Source organism: Leptosomus discolor, chromosome 3 (genome assembly GCF_034619465.1).
Source record: "Leptosomus discolor isolate bLepDis1 chromosome 3, bLepDis1.hap2, whole genome shotgun sequence".
In the NCBI taxonomy this organism is placed as follows: Eukaryota; Metazoa; Chordata; class Aves; order Leptosomiformes; family Leptosomidae; genus Leptosomus; species Leptosomus discolor.
Genome location: NC_141393.1, coordinates 5,859,330 through 5,872,209, shown reverse-complemented (window position 1 = coordinate 5,872,209; position 12,880 = coordinate 5,859,330). Strand labels below are relative to the sequence as shown.

Genomic DNA, 12,880 nt, shown 5'->3' with positions numbered 1-12,880 from the left:
CATCAGCTGTGCACGTGAGCTGAACCTGTAACCAGCTGGTTTTCATCTCTTCTGCCAAGAGCAATCACAGACTGTGGCTGTGAATGAACTGCACATCATGATACTGGTTAATCAAGGAATAACCAAGTACTAGTTTTTAACATTAAACTATGCAGTATAAATACGAGACTTGTCAAATTTCCAAGCAGTTTTTCTGCACCTAGCCTGGCTCGAATCAAGTGCTGTAGTAAGAGGAAGCAACATCAATCTGATAATACCTTTCCTTCTTAATGTCTGTTTTGATACAGAGTACAGTTGCTTCTTGATAATGCTGGTGTCTACTCTTTTGAAATAAAAGCTAACAGACAGTAAAATGGAAAATTTATTAGTGCAAGTTGGTCACTCAGTTTCTTCCAACAAGTACATAACAACATCCCATGCTTAATACATTATAAACAAACCTGTTGTAAGTTAAGAAAAGTTGAACTTGTCTCGAAGTAACAATGTGTTACATATTGTCATCATCTGATTCATCTTCCTCTTTCAAAGATTCCTGTTGTTAAAAAAAAGTTTTAATTAAAAAATAGTTTAACATTTGTTTTAGAATTCAGCCCCTAATAAGCAAAATGAGTTTTGCTGTAGCTCCACAATCCTCTCAATCTGTCCGAAGCCTTGTATTCAGCAGGCTAGTTTACAGCTGTAGGAGGCATTACTGAGCACCTCATTCTGACTTGCAGAACAAAAGCAAAGCTGTTAAATGCTGGAAGTCCAACTCTCTCCAGCTGGTTATCTTTAAGAACTGTTCTAGGCAACATGACTTACTCACTCATCCTGTTGTTGAATAGTACAGTAACTTTTGAAGGAGAAACATGCCACCTGTGCGAGCCTGCTGAACTACACGGGTTTTGAAAGTAAGAACTAAGGCTAAATTACACTGTAAACTTCACCATTCTCCCTTCAGAGTAACGTCAGCTAACACTGAGGCAATGCATGTTGTACCTCTATGCTTTCCAGTCCTCACAATGGTAGAAGCCTAACCTTGAGTTAGTTGCTTCTACTCTGGACTTGTCGAGTGAAACACTGAGAAGATAACACCAAGGTCAGACCTTACCTTGGCGTATTTTTCTGCTTCTTCCCTGATGTCTTTGGGAACAATTTCATGTTTTCCATTGGTTACTGCCAATTAAAAGAAAAAGTACATCTTAAGTAGAATTCACACAAAGACCTTAACATACAGACTGAAGTTAAGGATCAGTGTTTTACTTCAGTTACAGAAAGTTATAAATTTTCTATAGTGTTTATAGAAGTAACAGAAATGCATTACTTTCTCCAACCCAGCTAAGTTCCAGCTCAAAAGCTTTATCCTTTACTTCATCGTGAACTATGTAGATTCTGGAAGGAACAGAGAAAGTACAGATTAGAACAGATTAATCAATAGGCTAAATATACTTTCTTCCTTTCACAGATTTCTTCTGCTGAAATACTCTTCTTATGGTTAATAGAAGCTCTCCCCATGCTTTCCCCTTGCTCCCCCCCCAAAAAAAACCCATCAGAGAATTTTCCAGGCTTATTTGTTGGTATAACAATACATTATTACAGCTAAGAAGGAGGTTGATATGCTCAAGTTCCCCTAATCAGAACAAACATTAAGATTTAAATACTGTAGAACCAAGGCTACGTCATCAGTGCCTGCTTCTGCTAGATAATACAGTTAGTGTCCTATATTTCTCCTGTAAATCTTATTTCAGTTTCCACTTCAGACTAAATCCCAATGCCATATTCTCTTGTGTCTAAATAGATCTCCCTACAGGCTGCCATGCTTACAGCAAGCAGGATGGTCATCAGAATTTAAGCTACAAGCAGTGTTACAGCGTATGCGGTACCACCTGGATTAGTAAAGTCACTCCTTAGGCTGCAGGCTAAAAACATTGCATACAATAGCAATTCTGATTAGTCCTCAGTGGCAAAACATGTAAACAAACTGCAACACCCCTGAGTTCAGCCGTACACTCAGAACCACAGTAGAACTGACAGCCACCTGTGGCTTCACTTGTTGAGAAGGTTGTGTTCCTTAAGTTTGTTTCAGCAAGCACGGACAAGGCAAAAGCTGAAAAGTGCTATTTCTAGCCAACACAGAAAGCTTGGAGACAGCGGAGGAAGGAACACCACCTTCAGCAGCACACTAAGTACTTCCAATTAAAGTTTGATCAAAGTATTGTGAAACAACTATAAAGAAGAAAGTTAATGTTAGTGTCCAGGGAAATACCACTATATGCTTGTGTTTTTCTGTCACTGTTAGACTGGACTTACTGATCGTTGCCTGAACTCATCTATAGGCCTTTCTTAGTGTTCAGTTGGTTACAAGCCTTTTGCAACAAAGCGTACCATTAAGCTCTTGAAGTCATTACTCCAGACTCCAGCTAGTATTTTAGGGTTAAAGAAATTATTAAAATCTTTGCTATCTTGCTAAATGCTACTAAGGAGATGAATTTGAACTGTGTCTACAACTGCTGTTAAGTTTTGAGCTGAGGCAGAATTAACAGAAGCCTCCCCATTATTTGAAAATCCACACCTTATTTGTGCCATTTGAGAACTGCTTTGAGGTCCTTGCTAGGCTTTAAGAACAGAGATCCCACAGGTTCTTTCCTCTAGCTGTTGCTGTGAGAGCCTCAGACACAAACTCCGAAATAAACTCACGTGCTGCAACGCCAGAAGCATATTTATTACTTCTTTATAACCACCTAAGCAATAGCCATACCATGCAGGAGATTAGCTTGGCAGATTATTAAATTTGTGACAAGCACAGGACACAGGCATTAAAATGAAGCGTTGTAGATAACTGAAAGGATACCTGTGTTTGTTTGAAGAGATACTAATTCACAGAGTATTTTCAGGATCGTTTACTAATGGCCAATTCGTGCTCTACCTCTTTCTGCTATCTTTTTTCCCCTGACTAGCACCTGACTTACAGAATGGTACCTTTTTTTCCCCTGTAAATACCCTGTCTCACATAGAGTTTGTGGGATAGTACTAGTGACTAGAGGCAATCCTATCGCTGCTGTTTTGTCCCAAATTGCATCAGTAAATAGCAAATTAAATATTTCCGGTCTTTTCATGTGGTATCAAGCTTCTTAACTTAAATGAGACCAGTTACAGCCTAGATATCTTTAAACAAGGGGTTATACTTTGCTTCTTTCTTAACCACTAGAATCCTTTTTTTTAGGCAAACAGGAAGGCTGGGCCAAAGACCTCAGCCCCACTTCTGGTACTTCATGTCTGAAGCATCAGTTCCTGGTTGAATCTGCGTAACAAAGCGTACAGCTCTTTCTTCAGAATCGGGACACCAAGGAGTTCCCTCTGTCACCTGGTTTATATATTTTAAAACCAGTAGCTATATTCAGATATTTTAACCTTTAATCCACTGGTGCTACAAGTTGCACCTATAAAAAGCAGCAGATGAGATCAAAAGGCATTATTTTTCACGTCCTTTGGCATTTTTCACTGCCAAGTAGCATGTCCCATCTCACAGGAACAGAAAATACAGTAATATCAGAAGATTTAGAGTCAGCATGAGCGCTCATCTAGTAGAAATGAAACCTGGTACCCAGTTTAAGAGGAATAGCTTCGGTTTGAAACCGTAACAAGCTCACCAGTACGGATTTTTGTCGAGTTGGAAAAACTGGTTGGAGACTTACATTTTCGCAACCTCTTTAACAACATCACGGCAGGTCATTTCCTTCATCTGTAGACAAAAAAGTCACAGCTTAAGAGAATGCACTGGTTTCCATTTCGTCAAGGCCAGAACGTGAGTGGCTGTGCACATGCCTGGTGAGCTTACTGTTCAGCAGTGACAGAGGTGACAAAAAGTGGAACCAAATTTATTCACTGTGATGCATCTCTCAGCCTGCTACGTGGAAGTCATTCTTCCAGTGAAAAATTTTACAGCTGAAAGATTCTATGAAAAAAATTGTTACGTGAAAATTTCCCGAATTTAAAGCATTCAGCAGCTGGAAGCTTAGAAGCTGAGCGGGAAACCTTAGTATTGTAAAAGCTTGACTTGTTCTTAGATGCTTTACCATCAACTGACATAAAATAACCACAGGTACAATATGGGGGAGGCACCATATTTTCATGTATAATATTCATGTTCTTTCTAGGTAGTGTATATAGTAATAATTTCAGTCTTACCAACGTTTCATGCAAGCAATTTTGACTTTTAAGTAATGCCCTAAGAGGAGAATGTGGTTCCAGTGTTAACAACCAACTGCGTGCCTGAGCAGGGTATCAGCATGTCATTTGCTATTTTCTCTGTTATATCACAATCTTCCTCATAGGTAATCAAAACAAAGTCTCATGCCAATTTCCATGACATAATAAACTTAGGTTTTGTAGGTCAAATCTCTTGCCAGTCAACTCTTCTGGGCTATGAAGCAGTAATGCGTGCTACGGTACTTCAGTAATGCAGTTTACAATCTCTGTCCAATTCTCAAAATGTTTTCAAAACCCTAGTATGGAAGCTAGTTTTGAGACACTGGGGAAGGAATTATGGTGACAACAGTCCTTTGTTCATGTCAAGTGTCACAGCGCTCTCTGCGGTGAAGCACACACCCATGGAAGCAACAGGCCAGAGAAGACGTGCCCGTGCCTGCCTAGACAGACATGCCATCGCAGTCACATCCCAAGAAGCCCCATTGCCCTCGCCCTTACATTTGTGACACTCGATCCGTTACACACACGGCACCGGCTGCTGTGTACAAATGTAACTTGTGTCACACAAACATTTAAGTTACTGTGTGTATTGATGCATACAAATTAGTAGTGAAACAGGGAGACCAAAGGTCTGCTGCTATCACACGCATTTACAAGACAGAAAACTGAAGTTTTATCCTTTTTCCATCCCAAGTAAATTAATTCTGCAGACAGTAAGAGTAAACACCGAAACGTGTATCAGAGGAGTTAATTACGACTATGTGGATGTATCAGTACATGGCATCAGAGCTGCGTGAGCAGCACTGCAGGAGAGATCGAGAGATTCAAGTGCTCTCCACACAACTACAAGTTCTCCCGCAGCTGAAGATACCAGACATTCACCTAAGATGCGACAGATGTGATGAGCGCAGAGTTCTGCTTGTGCCCTCAGCTGAACACCAGGGTTTCACGTTGGGTCCCCTCCCAGATACAGTATCTGCTCTGCAGTACCCACGAGGCAGGTTTAAAGCCTTGACTACCTGCTTGCCTCTTACTTTCCACCTGTAGTCATCTCTTGCACAGGAACAAATCTTAGCTGACAGGCTACCATAGAGGCAGTATCGCCACAAAATAAAAACTCACGTGCTGCAACACCAGAAGCATATTTATTACTTCTTTATAACCACCTAAGCAATAGCCATACCATGCAGGAGATTAGCTTGGCAAAAAGCTTTTGTACTTTTGTCTTTTTTTCCCCCATTTCAGTTTTGACAAATCCATCTCGTCAAAAATAACTCTGACCTGGAAACCTGCCCAGCCTACGGTTAACAAAAAGCATCGGCACGCAAGGCTGGACTTGCCTCCCATCGCTGTGACAGGATCACACGCGTTACTGAAGGCATTCTGCAAACAAGCCATTAAATAAATGCAGGCACGTAGGCCATATGGCACACCACTGTGCCCACGTACCAAACGTTGCGGTAAAGCTCAAGCAGCACACGTACTTATTAGCTGTACAAAAATCAGGCAACAAAACAGGAGTTTTTGACAATCCCAGCCCTGCATAGAAAACTAATTTTCTGAGGTAGATTATGTGTTACCCAACGTATCATCATCTTTCTGCCAATTTGCACACATGGAAATTGAAATTACTATTTCTCAGATGCCACAATTCCAGTATCAAGATCAGATGCTCATGTAGACTTCGGACTTTGGTATTCAAGCATCTGACCAGATTCAAGACCGAATGAAGCAAGTCTAGGAACATTGTAATTTTTCCTGTAATTTTTCAGTTACGATGCTACAGCACCATTAACAGACTATTCTTAAACGTGTAACAACCATATGAACTCTGAACCTTTCCATGAACTGCTGTGATGCACTTCTGCAGACCAAAACCATAAATGAGATGCTAGCAGAGTACCAAATAAAAATTACATGAGACCGAACAGGAGTAGGATTTTGTCCCACGTTACATTACGTCCGGTTCCAAGGGGGTCAGATATGAAAACACAAGAGGAAGTCAGAAATCTTTCAGGATTCCAATGTAAATCTAAATCAGCTGAAGGCACATTTCAATACCTTTCAGTAGTCTTCTCTCCACAGACTAGTTTTACACAGCCAACTGTTAGCGTGCTCCTTCAGAAGGCTACGAAACAACTCGAGGTGCGCTCCCAGAACCTCCTCGTAACGCTTCACAGGTTGCAGTATTGCGCAAGCAGGACATGCTGAACAGAAAGGGCTCTTTTTGGTATCAGTGAGAGGGCCACACGGCTGTGCCCCGCCTTGTGTTCACAGCACTAAAGCCCTTTTCAGCAGCCATGCAACGGTGTTCTGAAAGGCGTATTACAGTCAGCAATGACATGCTGAGAGATCTCTTGAATAAGGGCAGCACCTCAACACCAGCCAGCGGGGAAACAGTCTTAGCTGGCAAGGGTTTTATTTTTCTCCATTACATTTTCAAAGTCATCATATTCCAGTGGTTCAGTATTCTGCAGTTCCACTCATTGTCCTTAACAAGACCAGCGTTTTTCAACTTTTTAAAGGATCATCTAAAACCTTGGGGAAAAAAATAGGTATACCACCCTGTACAATGCTGCCCTAAGGTTTTCCTTCACAACTGAAAACTTAGTTACACTTTTATATTTATTCAGTTACTTTGCTCGCTGGCACGCATGGGAGCGTGTGTTTATGCTTCCTGTTTTAACCGTGTGCACTCCCTGTGCACTACTCCTTGCCCAGGGGCGAGACTCGAGAAGTACCGCGATTCAAACATACATGGGAATATCCCATCTGCTTCCCCTGGATTTTATATATTTTAGGCATCCAAAAAGGTAACACAATAAGATAGGAATGCTTGTCTTCAAACAGCACAACAAAACTGTAACATCATACCTGAAGTTTTTCTATCTCTGTTTTTGCAGCCTGCCTGGCTTTACCGATGGCACACCCCCAATAACCCTAAAAAGCAAAAGAAACAAAAAAGATGCAAATTTAATTAAATACTAAGCCCTCTACAGTTCTTACTGTAGCCTATGACAACCCCCACCCCACCCACACAGCGAGAAGGCTAATACACGGTGAACTGTGGTACTGTTCTCTCTTGGGGCACATTCCCGAGGTGTTGGATAGATCCCACTTTCTAGATTAAGTACTACGGCTGTTGGTAGGGAACAGAAGAGCTCAGCAGTTCCTGGGCAGAAACATATCTGCTCCCTTTGTTGCAACAGGCCATTATTTATTGTTATTACAGTAAATGGAAGAGTAAACTAGAATTAGAGAAGTTCTACAGGATCAAAAACAACCCCCCACCTACCATGAAAATATATTGAAGTGTAAGCAAATAAAAATGAAGCACTTCCATTTCCCTCAGCAGCTACGGTACTGGATATATTGAAAGACAATGAAAAAAAACCATCCGAACAGTCGGAGCGTGTGTCATCCTGCGTGTAATGCCCAGCGGAAAAGGCAGCACTAACAATGAACAACAGTATTTTGATTTGACTTGCCGGTAGCAGCCAGCCTCAGAGCACCAGCCCTCTCTTATCTGAAGCTCTCTCCTACCTGAAGTATTTTGTGAACGAAGTGTCACTACACAACTTGCCCTTTTTGGGCAGCGCAGGGGACTTTTCGTTGGATACAGCCAGGTGGAATGAACTCCATTCCAGGGGGAAGTTTGTGAGAGACCAGCTTTAAAACCAGTTTCTCAGAGACTGTACTTCTGAGATACACAACGTGTGTTTAACAAGAACATGCAAATGAGCAAAACCCAGCCCTGTTCATTTTGAGCAGTGATTCACCAAAGATCTTCCCAAGCAAAAAGAGAAAAAAATAACAGCTCTTCTGGCACGACACTTACTGTTTTCCTAACTAGGAACTTTTACAAGAAGAACTTACACCAAGATGGAAAGATTTTTGACACACTCACGTATGAAACTCCTGATGGATCAATCATGTACAGCTGTGCACCATCATCATCATCATAGGACCCCAACATGAAACTGGAGGGAAAATGTGACATTAGAAACATTTCTTCTCCCCACCCACACAGAATTACAAAGACAACACCAGCTCAGGTTTCCCACATTCTTCCTGGAGCAAAACTCCTACTGTCCTGCTACAGTCTGTTAAACCATTTGTCTGAACAGTTTAGCGTTGCCACGGCAGCCCAGCACCTGCAAGCTGCCAGAAACATTTTGCTTATCTCTACCTAGACAGCAGATCTCAGATTACTAGTCCCTTCCTACTAAACTGCAGAGTAGTTGTAACCTCCTCTTTAGCTACCAGGGCAAGCGGGATGATTGCAGGGCAAGTTCTGCTTTTGTCACTGTCACAGACTTCCTGGCATCAACTCTTCAACTTTCAAATTCAGGGACAAACTAGCAACCTTGGCGTACCGATACGCAAATGTGAATTCTTCACTTGAGGTTTCACCCGCGCAAAAAAAGAAAGGGGAAGGGAATCTGTTTGAGAGATGAAGTGTAGGTTACTAAATTCAAGTTTACAAAAAAGACAACCTAAATAGTCCCAACAATTGTGAACCCCAAGATCCTTACAAATAAGGGTATGTTTGAAAGACGTACCTGCAACCAAAAGGTCTGACAGCGCTGTACAGCGTGTATGCGTGCACGTACATAGCCACTCTGTCCGCAAGATGCTGGGCAGAAAAGGGAAAAAAAATTGGAAACTTTATTTTTACAGAAATAAGTAAACCTCAAGTAATAAAATTTAACACTCTGCGTCAAGACTAATAAAGCCAGAAAACCGGAGTGAACCGCACCAACTTCTTACCTTCAGTGGAATATCGTAGCCGTAGTTCGACCTGAAGTTGGAAGCCTCTTCTCTGGCTATGTCTGCCAAAGAACGAGCATCTGCCAGAAGCCCCGCTACTGCCTGAAATGAGCGTTGTCATCAGCCAGGCCGAACACACCTTGCAGTAACTTACTAATAACACCAATTTAAAAAGTCTAATTATTTGACCCGTGATCTTCACTGAATTCTATGCACGACTACAAGTGAACTCGACCCAGCTGTTCACCTGCTAGCAAGCTCAGAACCTGTCAATATGATTATGTATTACGACAGTACAGAATTCTTCTCTAGGAAAAGTCAATAACCAAAATTATCCTCACCTTAAATAGTGTCTTATGATTTGCCACCACTACACTAACCCAAACAATACTTCCTATTATAAATATTCATATTATATACAAAATATTGTTTATTATAACAGTCTAATACTTCAAAAAAAGACAACCATAGCAATATACTATTTTTTCCCCATTTTGTGTGACTGCTTGGATTAGAAGCAACTCTCTGCCTGATACTGATGATGTCACCAGCAGATCGTTCAGGCATTTCTGTCGCACCGTAACAACTCCTTGCTGTCATCCTGACATCACTCTTACGGATTGGCCAGGAATCCATACACCAGTCGCTACAGAACTCAGCTGGCCCCCACTGCTGAGAAGAGAATCTTGTATGCAGCATCTTTTCCCCTTAACACCCCTTATTTGTTAACTGTATGAAAAAGCACCACTTTAACACTTTTGTTTATATCTACATTCAAGTTTGAACAACTAGAATGCTGAAAAGCATTTAAAAAAAATTTAAAACAGCCTCAAAGTATGTGCATCTTCTATTTGAAACTTGGATTCTATTTATATATGGGTGTGCAATCCAGAATAAGTTGCAGAAAACAGTCCAAAAAACCCTCTGGCATTTCTGACTCTATACACAGAAACATTAACGTTACTTTCTTTATCTACTTATTATTGATTCTCCGATTCATAGATTCCTACTCTGGGGGGGGGCCCTTACAATTTATGAAAACCTGAAATTAAATTGCACCTTACCATTCCAACATGCCGATCGACATTAAAGAGACGTTTATTGGAACCCTCTTCATAAAGCTTGGACAAAACTAGTTTTTCTACTCCAAAGACAACACCATCTTTGCATCTTATCCCAATTGCTGTACTGAAAGACAAGACAAATGTAAGTTTCTCATGCAAAAACAGAAGTGCAGTGTAAAATACACGAGAGAATTAACACAATATAAGAAACAATGACGTAATTTCCCCAGCAGTAGATTTGTTACAACTTTACTTTAGCACTGAAGACAACACGGGGTGGGGAGGGGAAAGCCAAAACTTGCTGAACTTACAAACATTTTCTTAAACAAAGGAAGAAGGGGCTGCCAAAAGTCCCTGCTCAAACGGTCCTCAACAGGCTGTATGCCGTGGTGGCAGCGCTTAGAGCGACGGCGCAGCCACTGTCCCCAACGACACTGGTGTGAAACCACGGGCTGTTCCACCTCTCCTTTTGGGAGATCCACTGTTGGTCCAGGAGACGTGACAACTCTTGCTGCACGTAGCGACGTGGTTTAGCGGTGGGCTCGGCAGCGTCGGGTTTATGGTTGGACTCAATGATCTTAACGGCCTTTTCCAATCTAAATGATTCTATGATTCTTTCTCTAACCCTCAAAAGTGCATCAGCAGGCATAAATTACCAACCCCTGCACACACAAAAGTACTTCCCAAATCCTTATTTGGCAGCCTGTGGCTACGATCAGACCCTCGGGTGATCCAGTCCATGCCTTGCTAATCAATCATCTTGCTGCTGCTAGAGCAGAGCCGGGATTTCTGCCGTACGGCATTCCTCTGCACATTCTCGAGGGAAGAGGGATACCGGCAGAGAAGCTGACGTAGCTTTAGCAGAACTCGGGTGCCCTCAGTTTCTTGAGGGGTGCACACGAGGCCGTTATAAATTCAAGGCCCTCAACATGTCAGTCTTTCAGTGCCTCAATTCACATCCATAAAGTGGGCTTTTAGATTCTGCTACAGCAGCTCTGCTGCCAGAACAGCGAAGCGCCTTACACACCGTGATGAGACCTGCAATCAGGTTTTGCCCCTAAGCATCCAATTTTCCTTGCCCTTAACTCACATGACTAAGTTTACTGCCTTCCTGTGCATTCTCCACTACATAACTGTTTCTAGCAAGCAAAAGCGATTCCTAGCAGGCATGAAAAGGGATTTCTAGCAAGCAAAAGTGATTATACTACTTTTACACTGAATTTGAAGCCTCTTAAAATTAACCTAAGGACACGGTTGTTCAGAACTAATTGTAACAACAGATTTTTATCTGCAATGCCATCACGCTGATCTAGTCCAATCCCACTGCTTTAAAAGAGGCCAACAGACAGACAGAGATGCAGATTTTTGTATCTTACCTACTATTCTCCACAGCTTTCATAGCATATTCAACTTGAAATACTCTGCCATCTGGAGAAAACGTGGAAGCTGACAGGTCATACTGAAGAAGAAAACACACTAATCAGAAAAAAACCCAAAACATTACGCCCTAGTATTTTCAGAAGTCTATTTATTTAAAAATGCAAGACTGTCCCCCACTCGACACCGATGATGGCTATGAAGCACCACCAGCAGGCTGCCCCCTGACATACGATGCACGAACAGCAGCAAACACACACCAACAACGACAAGTCATCGCACCGGCGCTGGATATACCCACACGCCAAATCCCGTCAATCCAGACGTCGCACAGGTCTGAAATCACCCCGCATTATGCAACGTTTAAAACCTACGGTAACTTTCTGTATGCCTTTTGTTTTATAATTTTCGAACGCAGATATATTTATGAACAGGAATACGTTTGAAAGACTTAAAAGTGTGTGCTGGGCACAGAGGCAGGCTCGCTGCCCACCGGCCGAGCCCCACACGGGCGCAGAGCTGCGGGTGGGGGCCGAAGGCAGGAGAGCGCAGGAGCTCCCCGAGCTGCTGCTGAAGGACCCGCGGCCGAACGCGGCCGCGCCGCCCCCCGTTAGTCGCCGCACCCGCGGTGGGAGGCGGCAGACCGAGGTGACAGCCGGCCCCAGGGCCACCAAGGCAACCCCCCCCCCCCCCCCCCCCCCCCCCCCCCGCGAAGCCCTGTGCGAGACCTAACCCCGAGAGCGGAACAAAGCAGCCCCTCCGCGGCGGTCTCGGCCAAACCTCAGCCGCCCCCGCCCCGCCGGGAGACACAGGCTCGCCCCGGGGCCGCTCCAGCGGCGGTTGCTCCCTACGGGCCGCCTACAGCCCCGCACCGCCGGAGCCCGGGTCGGGGAAGACCCCATCCCCGCCCGGGTCGGGCCGCTCGTGGGACGCGGCGGCACAGCCCTCCCCTCCCGCCCCCGCTCCGGGGGCCGCCCCGGGCTCCCTGCGCAGCGCCCGCGGCCCCCCCACCTCGATTCCTCGGCCTAACGGGCCGCAGTGACTCAGCAGCGGCTCCGGCCCGGGCCCCGTTGCGGCCAGGCGCCCGAGCTAACAGGCCGCCCGCGCCCCGCCGACCCCGGCGGGGGAGAGCGCAGGGGAGGCTGCTGCTCGCTGCGGGCCGCCCCCTCCCCGCCGGCACGAAGCGGACCCCCACGGCGGTGCTGGGGCGGGCGAGCCGGGCTGACGGCGGTACCGCCGGGATCCCCCGGGAGGGCCGGGCCGGGCCGGGCCGGACTCACCCCGGTGCCGATGGAGCTCATGGCGGCGGCGCGCTCAGCCACAGCCGGACGGAGCCCCCCTCCCGCCCCGGCCTCGCTCACGCTCCCCACAGCCCAACAACGCGCGCTCCCATTGGCTCCTGCACTGTCCAACCAGCGCCGGCCGAGAGCGGGACGCAATCCTCAGTGCTTCCTAGAGCGGGCGGGGCCGCGCGGCGCTGA

The 12,880-nt window shown here is 44.7% G+C and overlaps 1 protein-coding gene across 1 annotated transcript; it reads right to left on the bottom strand.

Moving 5' to 3' along the window:
• Positions 1-343: 343 nt before the first annotated feature.
• Positions 344-12,749, bottom strand: PSMA3 (proteasome 20S subunit alpha 3). Its single transcript, XM_086461922.1, has 11 exons — positions 12,680-12,749; positions 11,399-11,481; positions 10,023-10,146; positions 8,959-9,060; positions 8,751-8,824; positions 8,096-8,168; positions 7,063-7,128; positions 3,675-3,721; positions 1,304-1,371; positions 1,091-1,155; positions 344-532 (listed from the first exon to the last, which is right to left on the bottom strand). The coding sequence occupies exons 1-11, from the start codon at positions 12,698-12,700 to the stop codon at positions 488-490; spliced, it is 768 nt and encodes a 255-aa protein (XP_086318048.1). The 5' UTR covers positions 12,701-12,749; the 3' UTR covers positions 344-487.
• Positions 12,750-12,880: the final 131 nt, after the last annotated feature.